This window comes from Anas platyrhynchos, chromosome 33 (genome assembly GCF_047663525.1).
Source record: "Anas platyrhynchos isolate ZD024472 breed Pekin duck chromosome 33, IASCAAS_PekinDuck_T2T, whole genome shotgun sequence".
In the NCBI taxonomy this organism is placed as follows: domain Eukaryota; kingdom Metazoa; phylum Chordata; class Aves; order Anseriformes; family Anatidae; genus Anas; species Anas platyrhynchos.
This window is the reverse complement of record NC_092618.1, coordinates 313,221-337,623: the sequence shown is the minus strand read 5'-3', so window position 1 is coordinate 337,623 and position 24,403 is coordinate 313,221. Positions and strand designations below refer to the sequence as shown.

Genomic DNA, 24,403 nt, shown 5'->3' with positions numbered 1-24,403 from the left:
TAATCCTGTGTACGAAACTAGTGATGCACAATGCAGTTGCGCACCACTCACAGATGCCCAGCCTAACCCCGAGCAGCCAGCCCCACCACCCCGGCTAGCCACCCCTTATATATTATTCAGCATGACATCAGGTGGGACGGAATACCACTTTGGCCAGCTTGGATCAGCTGTCCTGGGTTTGTCCCCTCCCAGCTCCTGCTGCACTCCCAGCCTGCCTGCTAGCAGGACAGAGTGAGAAGCTGGAAAGTCCTTGGCTCAGTGTAAGCACTGCTCTGCAACAACCAAAGCATCAGTGTGTTATCAACATTCTTCTCCTAGATCCAGAACATAGCACCCTACCAGCTACTAGGAGGAAAACCAACTCTATCCTAGCTAAAACCAGGACAGAGAGTGAGCAAGGTGGACAAATGTTTGATATCCTCTGTCTGCAAGGCAGTTATGTCCGGAGTCCATCCAGTAAACTTTTGTATCTTTGAAATACCCGCTCCTGAAGTAGTCTAGGCCAAGTATTCACAGAGCATCTGGGCCAGTCTCAGTGGGGTGATTTTGCCACTCTTCTTCCACACAGTTAGACTCACTTCAGCCTCTAATGCAGTTAACTCTTGGGACCCCCCTGTCATTCAAGAAATGCAAATGGGTTCTGGCCCTTTGTAGCTTGATGGCATTACAGTACACTGTCCACTAGAACCTGATTCTTCTGTGGGTGTGATGTGCCAGGCTCAAAGTCCAATACACCCAATTGCCCCCATCTTCCTTCTGGCTTGAGGTCAGGCCTTTCTAGATCATGGTATTCATTATTCTATTTCACACAGAATTTCTAGGTTGGAAGAGACCTCAAGATCATCGAGTCCAACCTCTAAGTCCAACCTCTAGTTTGGAGGACTGCTGACTAGAAACTGGAGCAGCAATTTTCTCGGAAGAACCGCTTTTTGCCAATGTTTTTCCTTGTGCCTCATGCATCTATGCCTCTAGGGTGGAGGTAGGGTAGATTTTTGCATCCCGTTTTCTCATGGCCTCTTCATGGTCACACAGTCAAAACCATAGGGTGACATGTAGTATGCACCCACTATATCAACTTTATTGAGCAGAGGGATGCTTACACCTAATAGCTGAGCTATTGGTTCGTGCAGGTGGGGAGGAAGATGTATTCTCTTGTAGTTCTTGGACCTCTTGGGAAAGTTTCTCTCTAGACAGGATGCAGGCCCATAGGGAAGAACAGAGACTTTCTTTGTAATGCCAGAGTTGTCTAGCCAATTCATCCACCATGGGTTTCTCTTGGTCTTTCCAGCTCATTACTACCAACAAGTTAGCACAAGATGATGGTGCGCTCTGTAAAAACTTCTGCCACATGGGTCATGTGCACATGACTTCATCTGCATCTTTGGATAGCTGCTCATTGTCTAGGTTTCTACTAATCACCTTCAGCATGGCTAATTCCCTCAGGTACCGGATACCCCTCTGCATGGTGGTCCACTTGCCTGGTTGACAAGATTTTTCTTGAAGGGAGACCTTTCCTTAATGTTAACAGGAGTAAGTTCTTTTTTCCCCTTTTCCAATTGTTTTGTCAGCCAGTCTTTCCCTAGACGGGGATCCCAGCAGCTTTGCTTCCCTGCCCTTTAATTCCAGGCTATTGACCCCTTTCTTGGAGCACTGGTGCAGCCAAGTGACAATGTGCTCACCGAGATGATAGATGAAATCTGTCCCCATATCTTGTAGCTTATCCTAGGATAGGAATTGGTGGTTTCTGATGCTTATATGACCTCTGCTTCTTTGTCCTCCTGCTTCCATGATGGCACAACTTTGAGGAAATCTTCCTCATCTTCTTCTTCCCCCTTTCTTGTCTGGGTAGGAGTTTCTTTCCTTTCTTAAGAAAAACTGATTTTCACACCCATTGTTTACTCTTGCATGAAGAGGCAACCGATACTGGCACAAGTTGGTTCTCTGGCCCAGCCATGGAGCTCATCGCAGGGGCAGGAGTGGCTGCAGGGGCAGGAGTGTCTGCAGGGCCCAACACAGGAGTTGTTCTGTCTGCAGGGATTTTGGGATTAGTTGGAATGGCTGCAGGGTCTATTGCAGGTTTTGGAGTAGTGACAGGGCCTGCCACAGGGGTTGGTTTAACTTTGGGCCCACTTCAGGAGCTGGAGTGCCTGCAGGGCCTTTTGCAGTGTTTGGAGTGGCTTTGGACAGGCTATGGATCTGTTACAGGGGCTGACGTGTTGTGGTGTAATTGCCTGAAGTAACTAGGAAAATAAAACTAACATTCACATTTTTAAGGAAAAGGTACAGCATTGAAGAGGCATTCAGGGTAGGGCATAACTGCATTATTCCCTAGGCTCCCAACCTTAGATGCTATCGCGCTGGGGAAACTTGGTGTGCTAGCCCTAAGGAACAGCACGGAGCGTAGAGTGGAGTGGAGACACCACAGCTGGGCTCTGTAATCAGGTGGGGCCTCGATTGTTCTTGTGCACAAAGCTGCACTTTTTGCCACCCTAAGCCAAAGACCTGTCATGTTTTGACAAATGCTGTACCCTAGTGTACTTTTTGCTCATTATAATATCATTATAATACCAAAACACACCTCCATCCCAAAAGCTACCTGCCTCCAAGGTGCGACCACCCTTCACTGAGCATGCGCTTTGAATTTCTCGGAGCCTATTACTTTAAACAGAGATGGGAAAACTTTACACCAATCATAACTAAGATATGCTTGACTAGAGCCACTCAAGCTCCACCTAAAAGATAGAAAATAATATAAATTGGCCCAAGAGAGAGGGGATGGCAGGGAAGATACCACCGTCAGGGGAGATACCATCCCGAGGACATACAACATCCTTAGGACCTCCTGACTCCTGGGATCAGTCGACGGGCTGGGCCTCTCTTCCCCCCAATTGGGACGCCTTTGGGTGAGATCTGAATACTTGCTTATAAATCTCTATAGAGTCTTTGATCTTTTTAACGAGTTTTATTTCTAGGCTGCGCACCTGTAACACCTGTAACACCTGTAACATCTATAACATCTGTAACACCTCTAACACCTATAATACCTGTATATTTCATGCATACTAGCTTGCTTTTGCAGATAGTCACTATCATCGGCAATCCAAAAGAACCTGATTATCTGTTGCTGTAATAAACCGTACTTGATTGCATTGTGATAGCTCTCATTAAGTGCAACTAGGGTGAGGGTGGTTATCCGTGATAGTTCAGTGTTCTGAATCTAACCAGACCCCCAGACGGTTAATGCGTTTTTGGTGAATGTCTGACTGGACCCCCAGACAGTTAATGTGTTTTTGGTGAATGTCCGACTGGTTCAGTACTCTGAATCCGATCGGGCCCGTAACGGTTAATCAGCTAAACCCCTTAACGCGACAGTAAAATTGGTGTAGTCAGCAGGATTGCTATGGATAAACTACTGCAAAAATACAAATGTGCCCCTTCCCAGGCAGGGAAGGACTGTCGTGGTTCCGCTCGAGTGGGCAGCCGAGCTCCACCACAGCCGCTCTCTCACTCCCCCTCCTCAAAGAGGAATGGGGAGAAAATATGTGAAAAGGGCTCAAGGATTGAGATAAGGACGAGAAAATCACGCAATAATTATTGTAACGGGCAAACCAGACTCAGCATAAGAAGACAGATAGTAAGATTTATTGCTCATTACTAACAAGCTAGAGAAGTGAGAAACAAAGGAAAGAAACCAAAAGCACCTTCCCCCCTATCCACCCTCTTCCACCTCCTCCCCCCGAGCGGCGCAGGGGAACGGGGGAATGGGGGTTATGGTCAGTCTACAGCACTTCTTCTCTGCCGCTCCTTCTCGGTCACTCTCGTCCCCTGTGCTGTGGGGTCCCACCCACGGGATGCAGTCCTTGATGAACTGATCCGGCGTGGGCTTCCCACAGGCAGCAGCTCTTCCAGAACTGCTCCAGATATGGGTCCGTAGCACGGGGTCCATCCCTCAGGAGCAGACTGCTCCAACCTGGCTCCCCCACGGGCAGCAGCTCCTGCCAGGTCACCTGCTCCTGCGTGGTCTCCTCTCCATGGGCTACAGGTGTGGCCCAGAATCTGCTCCGGCAGGGGTCTTCCACAGGCGGCAGCCTCCATCGGTGCAGGGCCACCTGCTCCACCGTGGTCTCCTCCACACGCTGCAGCGTGGAACCCTGCTCCGCCGTGGTGCTCCATGGGCTGCAGGGGGACATCCTGCTTCACCAAGGTCCTCACCACAGGCCGCAGGGGACTTCTTCTCCGGCACCTGGAGCACCTCTCCCCCTCCTTCTTCACTGACCTTGGCGCCTGCAAGGCTGTTTTCACACTCCCTTGACTCTCCCGGCTGCTGTGTGGCACAGCGTTTTTTTCCCTGTCTTAAATATGCTCTCACAGAGGCGCAAAACAACATGGCTTATTGGCTCAGATCTGGAAAACAATGGGGCCCTTCCCAAACATGGGGCAGCTTCTAGATCTTTCTCACAGAAACCACCCCTATGGCTCCCTGCTACCAAAACCTTGCCACGTAAACCCACTACAAGGAGTTTTCCCAAAAGTTTTGGAAAGATGAGGAGAAAGTGGTAGAGCGCATTGAGCAGTGTCAGGCTTCACAAAAGACTGGTCAAAGAAAGGGTAAAGGTGTTATTTGTGCTGTGTTAGGAGCCTGTTTGTCTTGTGCTCAGCAAAAAGCTAAGGAAACTCCTGCTCCCAAACTGATCTCTGATGCGGAACATACAGCTTTGAAATGGTGGCAGAGCTCAAGGAGGAGGTGGAGAGGCTGAGGGCCATCAGGGAGTGTGAGCGGGAGATAGACTTCTGGAGCAACTCCCTGCAGGGCCTCAAGGAGAGGTACCGGGGTGAGACACCCCAAACGGGGGTGGACCCCCTGCCCTGTCGCCGTCGGGCAGAGGGAGGGGATCTGGGAGTTGAGGAGGAGTGGAGACAGGTCCCTGCGCGACAGGGCAGGCGATGCCCTCCCCTTCCGGCCCCACCTTCCCAGGTGCCCTTACGAAACAGGTTTGAGGCCCTGGAGATTGAGAGACCACCAACTGAGGAAGAGATAGAAAGTGTTCCCAGGAGGATGCCTAGGGCGAGGAGGTCGACTCCACGCATCAGGACTGCCTCCACCAAGAAAGAAAGAAGGGTGATTGTCATGGGAGACTCTATCCTTAGGGGGACAGAGGGCCCTATTTGTCGGCCTGACCCTACCCGTAGGGAAGTCTGCTGCCTCCCTGGGGCCAGGGTCAGGGACGTTGCCAGGAAGCTCCCCAACCTGGTACGCCCCTCTGATTATTATCCTCTCCTGATAGTCCAGGCGGGCAGTGATGACATTGATGACAGAAGCCTGAAGGCTATCAAAAGAGACTTTAGGGGGCTGGGACGGTTAGTGGACGGAGCAGGAGTGCAGGTAGTGTTTTCGTCCATCCCTACGTTGACAGGGAGGGGTACGGAGAGGACAAGGAAAGCCCACCTGTTAAACACGTGGCTCCGGGGCTGGTGCCTACGCAGAAATCTTGGGTTTTTTGACCATGGGGCAGTTTACTCAGCACCTGGTCTGATGGCTGTAGACGGGTCCCTATCCTTTAGGGGAAAAAGGATCCTGGGCCAGGAGCTGGCAGGGCTCAATGATAGGGCTTTAGACTAGGTAAGAAGGGGGATGGGGCTGAAGCAAGGACTGTTGGGGCTGTGCCAGGAGGAGCAATGGCAAGGCCGGAGGATAAGGTAAAGGCCCAGCTGAAGTGCATCTACACCAATGCACGCAGCATGGGTAACAAATAGGAGGAGCTGGAAGCCATCGTGCAGCGGGCAGGCTACGACTTGGTTGCCATCACGGAAACGTGGTGGGACCAGTCTCATGACTGGAGTGCTGCGATGCCTGGCTATAGGCTCTTCAGAAGGGACAGGCAGCACAGAAGGGGTGGCGGTGTGGCTCTCTATATTAGAGAGTCTTTCCATGTTGTAGAACTCGAGGCTAGGAATGACAAGGTCGAGTCCCTTTGGGTTAGGATCGGCAGGGACAACAAGGCTAGTGTCCTGGTCGGGGTCTGCTATAGACCGTCGAACCAGGATGAGGAGACGGATGAGGAGTTCTACAGGCAGCTGACAGAAGTTGCGAAATCGTCAGCGCTTGTACTCGTGAGGGACTTCAACTTCCCTGACATATCCTGGAAGCACAACACAGCCCAGAGAAAGCAGTCTAGGAGGTTTCTGGAGAGTGTGGAAGATAGCTTCCTGACGCAGCTGATTAGTGAACCTACCAGCGGTGGTGCCCTGCTAGACCTTCTCTTCACAAACAGAGAAGGACTGGTGGAGGATGTGATTGTCGGGAGCAGTCTTGGGCAGAGTGACCACGAAATGGTGGAGTTCACTATTCTTGGCGAGGCCAGGAAGGGAACCAGTAAAACCACTGTACTGGACTTTCGGAGGGCTGACTTTGGGCTGCTCAGGACACTAGTTGGTGGAGTCCCATGGGAGGCGGTTCTGAAGGGCAGAGGGGTCCAGAAAGGCTGGGCGCTCTTTAAGAGGCAAATCCTAATGGCACAGGAGCAGTCTATTCCCATGCGCCCAAAGATGAGCCAGCGGGGAAGAAGACCAGCCTGGCTCAACAGAGAATTGTGGCTTGAGCTTAGGAGAAAAAAGAGGGTTTATAATCTTTGGAAAATTGGGCAGGCCACTAGGGAGGACTATAAGGATGTAGCGAGGCTGTGCAGGGACAAGATTAGGAAGGCCAAAGCTCATCTGGAGCTCAATCTGGCTACTGCTGTTAAAGATAACAAAAAACGCTTTTATAAATACATCAACACAAAAAGGAGGACTAGGGAGAATCTCCATCCTTTCCTGGATGCGGGGGGAAACTTAGTTACAAGAGATGAGGAAAAGGCGGAGGTGCTGAATGCCTTCTTTGCCTCAGTCTTTAGCAGCAATACCGGTTGCTCTCTGGATACCCAGTACCCAGAACTGGTGGAAGGGGACGGGGAGCAGGATGTGGCCCTCACTATCCACGAAGAACTGGTTGGTGACCTGGTACGGCACTTGGATGTGCACAAGTCGATGGGGCCGGATGGGATCCACCCAAGGGTACTGAGAGAACTGGCAGAGGAGCTGGCCAAGCCCCTAACCATCATTTATCAGCAGTCCTGGCTATCGGGGGAGGTCCCAGCTGACTGGCGGCTAGCAAACATGACGCCCATCTACAAGAAGGGCCGGAGGGCAGACAAAGTGACAAAGTGACGCGCTGGGTGGATGAGGGAAAGGCTGTGGATGTGGTCTACCTTGACTTCAGCAAGGCTTTTGACACCGTCTCCCACAGCATTCTCCTCAAGAAACTGGCTGCTCTTGGCTTGGACTGGCGCACGCTTCATTGGGTTAGAAACTGGGTGGATAGCCGGGCCCAAAGAGTTGTGGTAAATGGAGCCAAGTCCAGTTGGAGCCCAGTCACTAGTGGCGTCCCCCAGGGCTCGGTGCTGGGGCCGGTCCTCTTTAATATCTTCATCAATGATCTGGACGAGGGCATTGAGTGCACCCTCAGTAAGTTTGCAGATGACACCAAGCTAGGTGCGTGTGTCGATCTGCTCGAGGGTAGGAAGGCTCTGCAGGAGGATCTGGATAGGCTGCACCGATGGGCTGAGGTCAACTGCATGAAGTTCAACAAGGCCAAGTGCCGGGTCCTGCACCTGGGGCGCAATAACCCCAAGCAGAGCTACAGGCTGGGAGAGGAATGGTTGGAGAGCTGCCAGGCAGAGAAGGACCTGGGAGTGATGGTGGACAGTCGGCTGAATATGAGGCAGCAGTGTGCTCAGGTGGCCAAGAAGGCCAACGGCATCCTGGCTTGTATCAGAAACAGTGTGGCCAGCAGCACTAGGGAAGTGATTGTCCCCCTGTACTCGGCTCTGGTGAGGCCGCACCTCGAGTACTGTGTTCAGTTTTGGGCCCCTCGCTCCAAGAAGGACATCGAGGTGCTTGAGCGGGTCCAAAGAAGGGCGACGAAGCTGGTGAGGGGCCTGGAGAACAAGTCCTATGAGGAGCGGCTGAAGGAGCTGGGCTTGTTCAGCCTAGAGAAGAGGAGGCTCAGGGGTGACCTTATTGCTCTGTATAAGTACATTAAAGGAGGCTGTAGCGAGGTGGGGGTTGGCCTGTTCTCCCATGTGCCTGGTGACAGGACGAGGGGGAATGGGCTAAAGTTACGCCAGGGGAGTTTTAGGTTAGATGTTAGGAAGAATTTCTTTACTGAAAGGGTTGTTAGGCACTGGAACGGGATGCCCAGGGAGGTGGTGGAGTCACCATCCCTGGAAGTCTTCAAAAGACGTTTAGATGTAGAACTTAGGGGTATGGTTTAGTGGGGACTGTTAGTGTTAGGTTAGAGGTTGGACTCGATGATCTTGAGGTCTCTTCCAACCTAGAGATTCTGTGATTCGGTGTGATTCTGTGAAATCAGAGATTGAGGTGTTGAAGTCATCATTGGCCTTTGAAAGGGAGACGGGAAAAACATTAGGAATCAGAGTGGATAAACTTTTGGATGAAAATGACAAACTTGTGAGTGAAAATGATAAACTTGTGCATGAGGATAATCATCTTAAACAATTGCTGGAGAGGGTTAGTCATCTGTTAAACAAAGTACAGCCTTGCACTCCGGTCATACAGATTCGTGGAGGGCTGCATAGTGTAGAACCTGAAAGCTGGGACAGTGATTTCTGGTCTGACAGTGATGATGGTGTTGAAGAGATTTCTGATTCTGAACCCCAATCCATTTCCTTGAGACCTTTGGTTAAGACTGAGACTACTATTGATGATAATGATGAAATCCGCACTACTGTGCAAACAATTCCGTTGCCACCAGCAGAGTTGGTTAAAATACAGGAGAAGTTCTCAAGGCGGTCAGGGGAATCAGAAGTTGAGTATGTGTGTCGAGTTTCTCTTAAAGGAGGAGATCGAATGATGTTGTGTAAGGAAGAGGTAGGAGGCTTTTGGAGACCTGGAGTATTTTTAACCACCACACCAGGAGATGACCTGGCTGTAGCAGTACAGAAAGCAGCCTGTATTCAAGCGATATATGAAAGAGATGAATTTAGGAAATTCCCGATGTTAGCTCCTATTGATCCGGTTCGGTTAACCCCTCATCTGTGGACTCCCTGATTGTCTTAAGATGTTTGTAGCAAACACCCAAGATCACATACTAGCTGCTTGTAGGGATGATGATAGTGGTTGTAGGCGAAATCCTAACTCCCCTATTCCCACCTGGAGTGAATTGGTACAAGACATAGATAAGTACGGACACCGAATGGGCTGGATTAATTCATCCAGTATTAAATCCCAAGACCACTCTCGGCGAGTCCGCCAAATCCACACTAAAAATCCCAGATATCCCAAATTCAAAGAGAGGTTGAAACCTAATAGGGAACGAGGTGAGTTGTGTCGGCAAAAAACTCTTATCCCCGGGGAGGGCAATGAGCCACCCTGCTCAGCGGGCATTAGCAATTCAATGGCTCTCTAATGAACACTCTGACCCTATTATCGCTATTCCTGTTGAACCCCCAAAAATATTGGTAAATTTTCTTATTGATACCAGGACCCAAATGTCAGTAATTACACATGAGACAGCACAAACCCTGAGCATAACACCTGGTCAATGCAGGGTTAAATTCACGGGAATCAATGGTGTGGAAAAACAGTGCCCCACTGTAAAAATTTCACTCTGGTTGCCAGAGGAACAAAAATTAACCAGGGTAGAAGTATTAGTTGGTGCTGCATACACTAATATTTTAGGATTTGACAGACTGCATGGTTGTATGTGGAAACTCCCTGATGGAACTGTGTGGAGTTTCGCGACACATCAAAGGGATTCAGGCACCATGAGACTGAGCCTGTTACAAACATCCATACCCCTATCCCCTCTAAAATCATTAATGATCGGGCAGTATCTGTTGTCAGCAGCAGCACTTATGGGGATTGACGGGGTGATAACAGAATTGGAAAAAAGAGGCATTATTAAAAGGACCAATTCACCTTACAATTCACCAGTGTGGCCAGTAAAGAAACCAACCAGGCAATGGCATTTTACAGTGGATTACAGACAGTTAAATGCTAACACTACACCTTTGAATGCCACAGTTCCAAACATGGCAGAGATAGTGAAAGCCCTCTGTGTTTCTAACAGTAGCAATAGTGCTAACTACTCCCAAATATTTCTATGCATGGGAAATCAAAGATTGCTATTTCACCCTCTTTCTAACCCTGCCGGTTGAATACAACCGAGCATATTTTATTTTCTTTTGTGTTCACAGGAACCCTGAGCGAACTGTATAGGGACAGCTGGAAGATGACGAATCAACAGTTTGGATTAATGATGCTATGCTTTACCCTGACCTTGACGCAATTACAGACCTTAAAGGAAACTTAGCTACTGTGGCTGTGCTTGGAGCTGAGGTGTTTCACCATGGCATTTAACCATGTATTGTCACAGTATAGCAGTCACTGGAACATCTCAAAACAGAAAGGACCTAAATCTCTCTACTTTAGTTCTACATGGAAACAAAATATTTTCAAAAGATGAATGGAGTTGGAACAATTCTCTAAGAATGGCTGAACTTCAAGCCATGTCTGGATTCGTGGTCAAAGGATAAGAAGCCTCTGCCCCTGCAGATTATTGAAAACGAACCGACTCAGCTTCCCATTGGTCTAACTCCTTCCATCTTCAACACAGGTCCTTACATAATTAAAAATGTGGGACAACAACAAATTCTCTTTAACCCTAGTTGGTCCCTAAAAAGGGTAGAGCTAGCGCTGCACATTAGTATCTCTGAAATTAACTCACAATGTACCACCTTTCTGAGAACTGCCTACACCGGCTGGTTAGCATGGTTACATGGACGTTCTCCAAAACAATCTCAGCGCGTGCCATGGGATGCAACTGGGTTATTAGGGACAGGATTAGGTATCTTAAATAGCATTGATGCTGAGGTCTTAATGAGTAGAATAACTGCTACTACAGATGACCTAAGGAAACTGGAAAAACCAATAAAATAATCCTTATTGGCCTTAGGAGCAAATCAATGGCTTCTATCAGATGTTTTGCCCCATTGGAAACAAATTGAGGAAAATGATCATCAATTAATTGTAAATGCCCTTGGAAAAGCCCAAGGCAATACCTCCCTTGCCTTGAGTTGCATCCAAGCGCAGTTATGGATACAAGCTGTAGCAGCAGCTATTATTAGAGAGGGAGAAGGAGGAACTTTGCCCACTGAAATTTGAAAATTGATTTAGGATAATGCTTCAGAATTTGAAAAAGAATTTCAAGCTTGGTGGCAATTAGTCAACTTTACCCATTATGCAGAAAATGATAAAATTGTTGCCTTTATACTTACTATAAGTAATGCCACTGTATACAATGTATATCCAATCATTGCATTAGGACTCAATCATAATGGAACTATACTTTATCCTAAAGAGCGTAAAGTATGGGCCCATCAAAAGGGAGGAAAGTGGCAAACAATTGATGTAAATGCATGTATTGTGCATGAACAAAAAGGTTTCATCTGTGAAAGTAACACGCTGGAATCTCAAGACATTTCTCTTGACACTGAGCAAAATATTTGCCACTTTGAGATACATCCTAATGAAACCCTTGAAACTGTACTTGTATATATTGGGAAAGGTTGCGTTTGCATGAGAACTCATTGTGATTCTATAGTTGTAGATAATACAGTGGTAGATACCAGTAATCACTCTAATGTTTGTGTTTGCAATTTTACCAAAATTCTAGGATGTGATTTTAAATACTCAGTTCCTGTCTCTTCTTATCAACTTATTGCATCTAATTATATTCTGCTTCATGAACTGCTGCCTACTCCTATAGGAATGAACCTTACCTTGGTGAAGAAATTGCTGGTACATGAGGACCTGAAGCAGATGATGACACAAGTACGAGAAAATGGACACGACTGATTACTGTCCATCATGATACACAAGAAATACATCGAGTGATGGAAAGAGTAAAGAGAGATGAGAGACACCGTTGGTGGGACACTTTGTTTGGATGGTTGCCAGCTGCCAAGGGAGTCTTCAACAAGATGCTTCACCCTGTTATTGTTCTGTTAATACTCACTGTATTATGTTTTATACTGACAATTAGTTTGTATGTTAAACTCTGGTTTATGATGAACTTTTAACGAGTTTTATTTCTAGGCTGCGCACCTGTAACACCTGTAACACCTGTAACACCTGTAACATCTGTAACACCTGTAACACCTGTAACACCTGTAACATCTGTAACATCTATAACATCTGTAACACCTGTAACACCTATAACACCTGTGTATTTCATGCATACTAGCTTGCTTTTGCAGACTGTCACCATCACCGGCAATGCAAAAGAACCTGATTATCTGTTGCTGTAATAACCCACACTTGATTGCATTGTGATAGCTCTCATTAAGTGCAACTAGGGTGAGGGTGGTTATCTGTGATAGTTCAGTGTTCTGAATCTAACCAGACCCCCAGACGGTTAATGCGTTTTTGGTGAATGTCTGAATGGACCCCCAGACGGTTAATGCGTTTTTGGTGAATGTCTGAACGGACCCCCAGACAGTTAATGTGTTTTTGGTGAACGTCCGACTGGTTCAGTACTCTGAATCCGACCGGGCCGGATTAGAGAAAACTAATCTATAATCTAAGTTAGATGTTGTAGGAAGATGCTGTAGGATCAACGACAGGTCAACGTTGCAAGGAGCCGGGAAGTGCAACAAGGACTTGAGCTAAGCTGGTGCTCGTGTCCAGACATCCAACTCCACCTGCCTTGAGTGGCCACTTTGGCAGATGAAGACCTAATCATCAACAGTTCTTATGAACATTTTCCAAGAAAGACCTATGGAATGAGAAGATACACCTGCCTATTAATCCTGTCCTGTTAAATCCTTGTCCTGTTAAAGGACAAGGAATAATGATGAGAATGCTTGTATGCTAAAGTATGGGGATCTGAGTGTGACACAAATGTTATGGAATAAGGGGTGGCGGTTGTACTGGGTCTGGCTGAGATGGTAACTTTCCCGGCAGCAGCCCATACAGTGCCGTACTCTGCACTTGTAGCTGGAACAGCAGTGTTAACACACCAGTGTTGTGTCTACTGCTGAGCAGCAGTGGCACAGTATTGGGCCTTTCTCTAACCCTCCTAGGGGATGGGCGAAAAGTGAGGAGAGAAACATCACTAGGGCAGCTGACCTAAACCGATCAAAGGGATATTCCATACCATGGGATGTCACACTCAGCAATAAAAGGTGGAAACAGGAAGAAGAGGGGAGGGGTGGGCTCTCGTTGAGAAGACGTCGGTCCTCCTCTCGAACACCGGCTGCGTGCGTTGAGGCCTTGCTTCAAGGACGTGGTCAATCATCGCTCATTTGTGGGAAGTAGAGAATAATTTCTTTCCTCTGCACTTCCATATAGCCTTCATTTATTTTGTTTGTTTGTTTTCCTCCCTTCTTTTTATTTTCCCTTTTCCCCTCCCTTTTCCCCTTTCCCTTTTTATTTCCCCTTAGTTAAATTGTTTAGTTCATGGTAGTCTTTATTTAATTATTATAATTATTTCCCTTTAATTAAATTATCCTTATCTCAACCCGTGAGTTGTTCTTTGCTTTACTTCTCCCCCTCCTCATCTAAAGGAGGGGGAGTGAGAGAGCGTTTATGGGGTTTAGCTGCCCAGCACGGTAAAACCACCACACCCGGTCCTTGGGCGAAGACAATCCCACGAGTGGGTTTGCCTTTTCTCGAGGCAGGAGCAACCCACACTGCCTTCCCCATCCACCTTCCTACATGCACTACGGGAACTTTAGCTCCTTTCACAGTGTGTAGGGGTTTTGTTTCAGCAGGACCAGCACGGCTGTCAGACCCCCTATTGTTAACTAGCCAAGTGGCTTCTGGTAGATTTGTGTCCCATTGTTTCCACGTCCCAGCACCTAATGCTCGTAAGAGAATCACAGAATTTCACAGAATTTCTAGGTTGGAAGAGACCTCAAGATGATCGAGTCCAACCTCTGACCTAACACTAACAGTCCCCACTAAACCATCCCGAGCACAGCTGTCCTAAATCCATCCCAATAAAGAAATTTTAAGCGAGGGTGACAGAAAAGTCCCCTGCTTTTTCCCTTTCATATTCATTGATGTCATTGCCAGTCCAATACTAATCACAATCATTTTTTTTACATAGTTTTTAACAGTCCATGGTACCTCTCAACCTTCCCAGAAGCTTGCGTTTGATAAGGGATGTGCTACACCCACTCAACACCATGCCTCTTGGCCCAGAAGGTAAAAGGATTGTTTCAGAAATGACTCCCATTGTCAGACTCAATTCTCTCTGGTGTACCATGACGCCACAATACTTGTCTTTCCAGGCCCTAGACAGTGTTTCGGGCCGTGGTGTGGTTTACAGGGTACGTTTCCAGCCACCCAGTAGTTGCTTCTACCATGCTGAGTATGTACCGTTTGCCTTAGCGAGTTTTTGGGAGTGGTCCAATATAGTCAATCTGCAAGGCCTCACCATATTGAAACCCTAGCCATCTCCCCCTGTTCCAGGGAGATTTTACTTTCGTGGCTTTCTCGATTGCAGCACAGGTCTCACACTCATGGGTAACCTGTGTGATGGCCTCAATGGTCAAGTCCACCCCTCGATCACGAGCCCATCTGTAAGTGGCATCCCTCCCCAGATGTCCTAATGTTTCATGGGCCCATCGGGCTACAAACAGCTCACCCTCACGTTCCCAGTCCAGGTCCACCTGAGCCACTTTGATTTTCGAAGCTCGATCCACTTCTTCGTTGTTCTGATGTTCTTCAGTAGCGTGACTCTTGGGCACGTGGGCATCTGCATGACTGAATGACTAATGCCTGAAGATGCCCAGCTCCTTCCCAGTGCCCCCAGTAATGCCTGGAGACCCCTAATACCTTCCCAGTGCTCCCCAGTGCTGTCTTTAGCCCCCCCAGTTCTGTTCCAGTGCCACTCAGTAATGTCTGGAGATGCCTGGTTCCCTCCCAGTGCCCCCTAGTTCTGTCCTGAGTGCCCCCAGTTCTCTCCCAGTTCCCCCCAGTATTGCTCAGAGTCCCCAAGCACCCTCCCAGTGACCCCCAGTAATGCCTAGAGACCCCCCTGCTCCCTCCCAGTGTCCCCCAGTTCTGCCCAGAGGTCACCAGTACCCTCCCAGTAACCCCCAGTGCTGGCCCCCGTGCCCCAGTGTGCTCACAGTTCCTCCCAGTGCTCCCCAGAGTCCCCAGTGTACGCATCTAGTGCATCCCAGTACCCTCCCAGCATCCCCAAGTGATGCCCAGAGCATACCAATTCCTTCCCAGTGCCTCCCAGCACTGCCTGGAGACCACCCAGTACCCTCCCAGTGCTCCCCTGAGCCACCAGTACCCACCTAGAAGTAGCTAGAGCCCCCAGTACTCTCCCAGTGCCCCCCAGTACTGCACAGAGCCCCTCAATAACACCCCAGTGCCCCACATTGCTGTCTAGAGCCCCTCAGTGTTCTCCCAGTGCCCACCAGTAATGCCTACAGGAGGTCTCTGGGCATTACTGAAGGGCACTGGGAGAGTGCTGGGAAGCTCTGAGCGACACTGGGGGGCGCTGGAAGAGAGCTGAAGATCCGCAGGCATTACTGGGGGGGGGGCACTGGGAGGGTGCTGGTGGGCTCTAAGCAACACTGGGACGCATTGGGAGGGAACTGGGGACACTCAGGACAGCACTAGGGTCACTGGGAGGGAATTGGGGGGGTCTCCAGGCATTACTGGGGCACACTGGAACAGAATTGAGGGGGCTGAAGACAGCACTGGGGGGCACTGGGAGGGTGCTGGGGGGCTCTGAGCAATACTGGGGGGGCACAGGGAGAGTACTGAAGGTCCATAGGCATTACTCGGGGGCACTGGGAGGGTGCTGGGGCGCTCTGGGCAATACTGGGGGGGCACTGGGAGAGTGCCGAAGGTCCATAGGCATTACTGGGGGGCACTGGGAGGGTGCTGGGGAGCTCTGGGCAACACTGGGGGGCACTGGGAGGGTGCTGGGGCCTCTAAGCAATATTGGGAGGCACTGGGTGGGTTGCTAGACACCTCTAGATACAGGCACAGCCAGGGATTTGGAAGCTTTTAGAGGGTTCCAGGGATTCAGAAATTCTTTGAAGGTTCCAGGATGGGTCAGGAGAAAAGGGACCCATAACAGGAACTTGGAAGATTGGGTCTACTCCTGGAGAGCTGAACGTTAGGCTTGTTACAAATGAAGTCTCAACTCGATCTGAATTTAGTCATACTTATAAAATGGGTAATATTTAAAGATTTATAGTAATATTTACAAAAGGGTTTTGGGGACTGCTGCGGGGCTAACAGCAGCACAGCAGTCGAGATAGCAGTTCTGACATTCTGTAACGCCTTGACGTCAGGATCTTGGTGGTTTGAACTGTCGTGTAACGGACCGTGGGATTCGGGTCGTTACATAAAGGCTGGAGGGCTGCAAAAGAAAGAAGAGCAGAGATGAAAACCCACTCCTTGCAGAGATCCCCAGGCATCCCCTGCAGACCATGCCAGCCCCACTCGACTCTTCCCCAGGCCAGGAAGAGGCAGTTTCATCTCCCTCTTCGTCCAGGTTGCGTGCTCTACAACAGGCTCCCACCTTCTGTCAGCCTTACTGCCCTTTCCCCTGACTCTTCCTCAGGGACACTCAACCCTTTCAGCGGCACTGCCCAGCTCCAGGCTGGGAGGCCATTCCCTGACACCACGGGCTACCCAGTCTCCTCTCCCTCGTTCCTATGGCTGCATTGCTCCTCCGCCCTGAAGCATTTCCCTGGAGCAGGGCAAGGCACGGGGGCCTCTGCCGCTGTCCCCCCAGCCCTAGCACACCCCCCACTGCCCTCACTCACCGCTGAGGATTTCATCCAGCTTCTCCTCGCTCTGGTCCTTGCAGTAGCGTGCAGCAAGACCTAGACACAGAGAATCTTATCAGAGCCCCGCTCCCCAGCACGCTCCCAGCAGTGCAGCCCCTGGCCTGGCCAGCCAGGCTGTGCCCCCTCCTGCACCCTGGAGCAAGGGCCCAGTCGGGGGGCTCTGGGGGCAACAGGGCTGTGCCTGGGGCTGCCAAAGGCTGCCCCAAGAGGGACTCAGGGGCTGGGCTCACCAATGAATCTGACGGCCTCAAGTCGCAAGTTGGTCTGAGTGGCCTGCAGGTAGGGCTGGCTCTGCCGCAGGTATTCTTCTACTCTGCCTCTGTCCTGCTGCAGCTGGAGAGAGAGAGAACGCAGGGTCACGGGGCTTGCACACCCTCTCCAGGGTCTCCTCCAGCATCCTGGGGGCAGGGAGGGCAGAGGGGCCTGCAGAACAGCCCCCTGGGGCTCTGTGCTGGCAGGAAGGGAGCGAGGATGCGGCTGCAGGCAGCGGGCTCTGGCCGGGCACGTTTGCCCAGCTGGGGCAAACCAAGATGGGTCCTTACCAAGCACTCCCTGATGTTCCACGTCTGTTCTGTCTTGGCCAAGCGCTTGAGCTCTTTGCGTCGCAGAAACTTTGCAGCCACGGCGAGAGCTTCCCCAGAGGCCTGCGGAGCAGCAGAGGTTGGGAGGTAGCAGCACAGCCTTGGGAAGGAGACCCTCTGTCCCCTCCTCTTGGCAGGGCTGCGAGCCTTTCCCAGCGTGTTATGGGAGGCTGTGGTGGGGAGCAGCGTGCACTGGGTTCAGTGGCCAAGGCAAGGCCACGGGACAGCCACCATCGGAGGCAGCTCACGATGAGAGAGATCCCAGAGATCACAGCCAGACATCAGAGGCTGGACTCGATGATCTTGAGGTCTCTTCCAACCTAGAAATTCTGTGATCCCCCAGAGCAACCCTGTGGCATCAGCACACCCTTGCCCACCTAACTGCTCAGCTCTGAGATCTGTACCTTTGCTACGCTCTCACTCTGGTCTCTCATGTGAAAGTAGAGTGGGAGAAGGCTCCTGTGCACTGTCCTCTTAATTTCCTTCTTCCTTTGCCGCAGCACAGCCTTCACCACAGCTTGGAAGAGGCAGATGGAGTGCTCCCGCACCTGGCTGGACTCCTGGCAGGGAGGAGGACAGGAGGAATTTCAGCATCAGCTTGACTGATGTGAAGGGATCTCCAAGCACTGTGAGATGCTTCAGCTCTGGATCCTTCCCAAAGGAGCTGCTCAGGGGCAGCTGCAAGGCCTGGTGCCCGTGAAGGGCAACGCAATCGGTTGCCATCGCAGGCTGCCCGCCAGCCACCCACTTTCGCCACCAGCCGCACCAGCCATGCCCAAGTAGAGCTCCCCAGCGCCTGGGCTGACGAGGAGACTGGGAAGGCCCTGCCTGAGTGCTGCCCACAGGGCCGGGTTGAAGGGCAGCCCTCGTTACAGGGGGCCCAGCTGAGGGCTCGGGCTCCCGCAGCACACTTACGTGGTCAAAGAGTGGCAGGAGCTTCTCAGCCAGCTGCAGAGCCGGGCCACTGGCCTTCCACCTCTCCACATGAGCCATCACGTTTCTCAGCACAGGCAGGGCCTTCATCAGCATGTCTGTGTTGGTGTCCTGCAGAGCCTCCACAATGTCTGGCAGCAAGACCTGAATTTTCCTTGCCTGTAGGAAAGACACCATTTCCCTTCCGTGAGGCAGTGAGAGACCACCCTGGGCAAAGGGCTCTGGTTCCTGAGCACCAGCCTCCTGCCTTGCTTCCTGGCAGCGGGGAGGGACGGGAGGGCAGAAGAGCAAAGCCCCAGGCTGCCAACATGGCTTTGCATGACGATGGCCCGCTCACCTTCTCAGGGCTCTCTGACACGGTGCAGAGCCCTTTCAGAACCAAAAAGCGCATCTCTGGGCTTGGGTGCTTCAGGTAGCTCTGGAGGTGCACTGGGTTACCAAAGTCCTCCTCAGAAATGTGATTCTGGGCCAGCATCTGCAAGAAAGAGCAGTGAGAGCCTGGCAGGGCCCCCTGCAGCCTCTTCTTCTCCCACCTTTGGGCAGGGATGGGGCAGCGCCAGCTGGCACCAAAGAGGCACCAGGCGCGGGGAGCTACGGGGGCTTGCCGGCCCCAGGGACCATGTGTCCGTACGTCCTGCGGGAGCTGGCAGTTTGGGGGTAGACGGGCACAGGGCTGTGCCTGTGTGCCTGAAGGGGCACACGTAGCCCTGCTGGGAGCAAGGTTTCATCTGGGAACTCACAGCCAAGCGACAGATGCAGGTGTCTTCGGTGACTGCGGTGCACCAGTTGCACAGCGGCAAGTCTTCCATCATGATGTTTAAAACCTTCTCCAAGGTCTGCGGCATGGCCAGGATCACCTCCCACATGCCCAGGTCAGTGCTGCAAGCCCAGAATACTCTGTCAGTGAGGCTGCCTCAGCCGCAGGGCCACAAACTGGGCCAGCCCCAGAGGACCCAGGCTGTCCTGCAGCCCCTGTGACTTGGGGAGCACTGAGGGCCCAGCCTGGGCAGGCAGGAGGGGGCTGAGCTGGTGTTCCCTGGGGGCAGGGGGACTCTGGGCTGCCTTGGACAGCTGGGCTGCTGCAGCCCTGGCTGGCCCAGTAGTGCTGGAACACATTGGTGGGAAGGAGGGCTGTGCTCCTTGGGGATGTCCTGCCCTTTGCCATTGGTGTGGCAAGCAGAGAGTCTCCAGGTGCATCTCCCGACGCGGAACAAGCCCTCAAGGATATTAAGGCCAGGACCTGCCACGTGGCCGAGAGAACTGCAGCAGGTTCTTGACTTCACTCCTGGGCATCACGTTGGTCAGCTGGAGAAGCAGGGAGTCCAGGCACTGCCACGCCGATGCTGTGTGGATGCTGCCCAGGTTTTTCCTGATGCACTCCATGATCGTTGGCACCTTGGGGGACAAAGTGGGAATGGTGTTGCCAGCAGACCGCAGCCATTGCCACAGCTGCCACTCAAACTTTGGCCCCTTCCATTGCTCTCTGCTGGCTTCAGGTGGCTTCTGGAGCCCAAGAGACCCCGATGTGCGAGGGAGGCGGGGAGGGAGGCAGGGAAGGAGAGAGGAACAACGCCTGGAAGAGCTCAAGGGCAGGGCCATGGCCACAGGCCACTTACATCTGTCAGCCAGTAGCCAGCGTCCTCCAAGGCTGCGTCCAGCACGCTGAAGGCCCCCTGCTTGTCATGGATGCTGGAGTCTTGTAAAGCTTCAAGGGCTGTGAGGATGATGTCCAGCCTCTCAGCAGGGAAGAGATGTCCTCCAAACCCCTGTGGGAAGAAGGAGGAGGGAAGACATGCCTCACTGAGTGTCCCAAGGGTGCTGCTTAGCTGAGCAGCAAGGGCAGCTCTGGAGAGAGGGCCCTCGGGGAACAAGAGGAACCCTCTCACCAGGGCGAGTGAGGCCGTGCCAGCCCCACCGGTTCTGGACCCCTTTGCCTACACGAGATGCCTGCTGATGCTGCGGACAAGATCCCCAGCAAGGCCAGAGCTCATTACCTTGGCAATTTCACAGGGAGTTGATGTTATAGAAAATAGAAATGTTGTATCCTCCAAACTCTGGTGTCTCTTTGCATACTTTTCCATGTCCTCTCTCAATATGCATTCTAAACAGGGGGCAACACCAAAGAGTCAGTAGGGAAGAGCATCTTTGCCAACAAGCTTGCCAAATATTGAAAAGCACTTTCACTAGGAATGGTTGAGGAGGGAGGCTCAGACCCATGGCGAGGAGAGTGATGGGCAGGGATGTAAAGCACAAGGTGAGGAGTGCTGGGAGCAAGAGGGACCTCAGGGATGATGCAGAAGGAGGAGAAGCAATGGCGTTGGGTGCTGTGGGGGTAGCAGCGTGTCACAGACCCCCTTCTGCTCGGGGTCAGGACGTGCAGGAAGCCCCCTGACACCTGCCTTTAAGACGGCAGGGAGCAAACAGTCAGGGAGCATTCTGGAGGGCGTCACCATCCCTGGTGATGCACGGCTGGCTCTGCTGTTCACTCCTCAGGGAAGATGTGGTTTGGGAAGTGCTCATCGATTGATGGCTTAGACTGGGGGAGACCACAAAATAGTGTGGTAGGTGATCTGGGGAGGGTTGGGAAGGACAGCAGCAGAGAACTGCTCCTGGACATCAGGTGAGTGTCTAGCTTCTGCGGAAAACGATAGCCAGAATGCTGCGGGAAGCTGCTGTGAGGAGCAGAGGAGGTCAGGGAACCTGGCAGAATTCTGTGGGCAGCCTCCACCAAGCACAAAAACAATCCTTCACAATACTCGGGGAGAACAGGTAGACAAACCAGCAGATGTCTGTGTGCAGATGGACATTGCCCACCACACCTTCTTACCTCTTCCTTCTGTGACGACTGTGTACATGTGAAAAAGACTTTTCAAAGCTGCGTGTCCCATGGAATCATCGCCACTGCTGAAAAGCAAGAGGTGGCCCAGCAGCTTGCCCAGGATGGGGATGCACAGGTTGAAATCTTTGGGCTCATCTTCGCTATAGATTTCAAAGTTCTCTAAGATCTGTATGAAAAAGGGAGGAGAGACAAAGGGCTTAGTGGAGGCAGAGCCAGCCCCTGAGATAGCAGGGCCTGGGGAGGGAAGAGCAGGGGTGAAGGAGGGACAAAGACCCTCGATTCACAGTGCTGAGGCCCTCACGTACATCGAGGCTTGCCTCACAGGCACCCTTGCATGGCAGGATGCTCTGGGATGCAGGAAAGGGTGGAGGGTTCCTTGTGCCTTACCTTGGTCACCAAATACCAGCGGATGAAAGTAATCAGCCTCTCAATCCTCCTCACAGCTCTCTCGCGCACAGTTGAGTTTTTGGAGCCAGCAAAGTCCAGCATCACCTGCGAGGAGAGAAGTTGCTGGGTTGACAGTGGTCTGCAAATGTGACCTGAGAGGATTCTTTGGAAATTCTTTGCAAATGCCAAACCTTCAACATATTCTGCATCTCTGTGTTGAAACTGGTGATGGGACAGCTGAGTACGAAGCCCTCCAGCATGGTGTCCAAGGCATCCATAGTCTGCAGGGAGGACAGAAGAGCATCGAATTATTTCTGTGGCCCTCCTCACCCTCAGGAGCTGGCTCTGAGCCCCTCTGGAGTTCAGGGGTGGCTTTGGGGCTAAAAAGCCGCTGCGTGCAGACATCCTACAGCACGGGATCATGCCCGGGAAGGGGAAAGGGTGAGGCTGGGAAAGCAAATCTGGGCCCCGGCCCTGCACTGGTCTCTGGTTGTGTCAGCACGGGGAAGCAAGGCAGCAGCTCAGCAGGACTGGGGGTGCCGGTACCTCACCCAGCACATACCTTGGCGTAGAGCGCTCTTTCTGTCTCTGGCATGTCCGACTCCGGAGGCAGAAAGAAGACGCTCTTGCAGCACACGTTCAGGAGACTCTCCCTTTTGCCATGCAGTGCTGTTGGTACGGTGTTGCTGAAGGAGAGAGAGAGAGGAGCCTGTTGGATGCAGTGCCTCGAGGCTTATGAAGGAGGACACGGACCTCCCTTGGCCAGGCATCCCTGGGAGGGACGGGCAGCCTCCCTGCCAGCTTCAGGGCCACCAGGACATTGCCACCAGGGGCTGGGCACGCACCTGAGGAGGGCGACAGTCTCCATGGCGATCTGCCAGAATTCTGTGCGCAAGCTGTCCACGGGCTCCTTTTCCATCAGCGCCTGCAGAGCACAAGCAGGATGAGACCTTGGAGCCGCCGGCACCCAGCAGCAGCAGAGCCAGCGCTGCCCCAGCCCTCGCCTCCCAGGGGGCTGGTGCCGGGGGGCCTTGCCCCTTCCCCAACCCGCTGCACATCCTCTCACCATGATGTGCTCCACCAGCTTATGTTTGCTGCAGAAGCCATGCAAGTTCATCGGCACACCCTTCTCGGTGACACATCTGCACAGATCGCAGATTTCGATGAGGAAAACTATCTTCTGCTCCTCGTTGCCCTGGCAGCCACAAAGACACCAACAGAGCATTAGGGGGACACCCACGGCCATCAGGACCAAAGCCTTGAGGGGTCTGGGGCTGTGTGGGACCCCTGGAGGGCAGCTCCAGGAGCACTGCTGCGATGCAAGTAGCTGCCATTACCTTTTCTTTCCGTCTGACATATGCCCTGATAGATTGCACAGCCGAGTTTCTGCGCAGTTTCCATATATTACCTGGAAAGGACGAAAGCAAAGAGTGCTGCAGAGAGGGGCTGAATGCAGGGGTGAGGAGAGGAAGGGCCCCAGCCCCAGAAGGACGTGGGGAGGCCGCGGGAATGCCCAGAGGCTGCAGCAGCTCCGCTGGGAAGAGAGGCTGAGGGAGCTGGGCTTGTGGAGCCTGGAGAAGGCTGCGGGGGGACCTCGCTGCAGCCTCCCCGTGCCCAAAGGGGCTTCCAGGAAAGCTGGAGGGGGATCTTCATCATGGACTGCAGTGACAGGACAAGGGGTGACAGCTTTAACCTCAAAGAGGGCAGGTTTCTTTTGGCCAGGCAGGGATTTCTCTCCTTCACGCCCAGGGCAGTGAGGCCTTGGCGCAGGCTGCGGTGCCCCCTCCCTGGCACTGCCCACGGCCAGGCTGGGTGGGCTTTGGGCAGCATGGGCTGGGGGGAAGCATTGTGATCGCCGAGGTCCCCCCCAGCCCAGAGCGTCCTGGGATTCTGTGGTGCTGCGGAGGAAGCTCAGTCCCGTCAGCCCAAGCGCCACTTTACCCAGGAAAGGAGTCCTGGAGTCAAGCTGCGGTCTCTGTGTCCCCAACCCTCCCCACCCCATCCCTAAGACTCACTGGAATCCAGCAGCTGCGACTTCTTCTTGCTATCCTGTGTCGAACCGCTGTCCTCAACCACTAAGCTGTCCTCTACCGGTCTCCTGTCCTGTGCCGGGCTGCTGCCCACTTCCTGAGAAATGGCCTCTGCCAGGCTGCTGTCCTCTACCGGCAAAATGGCCTTGACTGGGGTTTTGTCCTCTGCCAGCAAGCTGTCCTCTGCTGGCTGGTTGCTGCCCCTAGAAGACCAGGTCTCCTGCCAGGCCAGTCTGGGCTGCCTGGGGGGCATGCCTCCCTCCTCATCCCATTCAGAAGCAGCCTCTGAAGTGGGAGAGCTCGCAAGGTTAAAAGGGCGGCTCGTCTGGGTGGGTGGTTGCGGCATTGTGGGACTTGGACTGCGCTCAGGGTCTCCTTGAGGCTCCTGTGCTCCTTCCATATCCGTCGCTGCCGTGCACCGACACTGAGGGTCCGAGCCACGGCTGCGCTCTTATAAGGCGGAGCCCTGGGGTGTCACCAAGTGACGTCACAATGGGTGCCACTGTGGCACGTGCCTGGGCTGGGTGGGCACCCATTGTGACGTCACTTCGTGACACCCCAGGGCTCCACCTTATAAGAGCACAGCCATGGCTCGGACGCTCAGTGTTGGTGCACGGCAGTGACGGACAGGGCAGGAGCACAGGGCCTTCGAGGAGTCCCCGAGCATAGCCCACGTCCCACAATGCCGCAACCGCCCGCCCAGAGGAGCCGCTATTTTCTCTTTGAGAAGTCTTCCACTCCAGAGGATCC

General features: G+C 52.4%; 1 protein-coding gene and 1 long non-coding RNA gene across 2 annotated transcripts; one reads left to right on the top strand and one right to left on the bottom strand.

Annotated features, from left to right (window-relative positions):
- The first annotated feature begins 943 nt into the window (after positions 1 to 943).
- On the top strand, positions 944 to 11,377 carry LOC140000309 (uncharacterized). Its single transcript, XR_011805478.1, has 2 exons — positions 944 to 2,903; positions 10,257 to 11,377. It is a non-coding gene; the product is annotated as an uncharacterized lncRNA (long non-coding RNA).
- A 4,861-nt stretch (positions 11,378 to 16,238) lies between these two features.
- Positions 16,239 to 24,053, bottom strand: LOC140000173 (maestro heat-like repeat-containing protein family member 7). The gene is made up of 19 exons (XM_072029954.1): positions 23,639 to 24,053; positions 22,961 to 23,031; positions 22,690 to 22,818; positions 22,469 to 22,548; positions 22,186 to 22,309; positions 21,815 to 21,904; positions 21,624 to 21,728; positions 21,225 to 21,402; positions 20,392 to 20,498; positions 20,014 to 20,163; positions 19,638 to 19,792; positions 19,138 to 19,276; positions 18,735 to 18,872; positions 18,380 to 18,556; positions 17,869 to 18,024; positions 17,426 to 17,527; positions 17,114 to 17,216; positions 16,860 to 16,919; positions 16,239 to 16,450 (listed from the first exon to the last, which is right to left on the bottom strand). Exons 1-19 carry the CDS (start codon positions 24,051 to 24,053, stop codon positions 16,323 to 16,325), a joined length of 2,607 nt encoding a protein of 868 aa, XP_071886055.1. The 3' UTR covers positions 16,239 to 16,322.
- Positions 24,054 to 24,403: the final 350 nt, after the last annotated feature.

Bases quoted from the DNA above. Each gene is read 5' to 3' on its own strand.
- LOC140000173 (XM_072029954.1), bottom strand. From the start codon at position 24,053: ATGGAAGGAGCACAGGAGCCTCAAGGAGACCCTGAGCGCAGTCCAAGT. The intron at 20,164-20,391 runs GTAATGAGCTCT...TTCTTCCCACAG, and splicing joins CTCCCTGTGAAATTGCCAAG to GGGTTTGGAGGACATCTCTT. The intron at 17,217-17,425 runs GTAAGGACCCAT...CTCTCTCTCCAG, and splicing joins GGAACATCAGGGAGTGCTTG to CTGCAGCAGGACAGAGGCAG.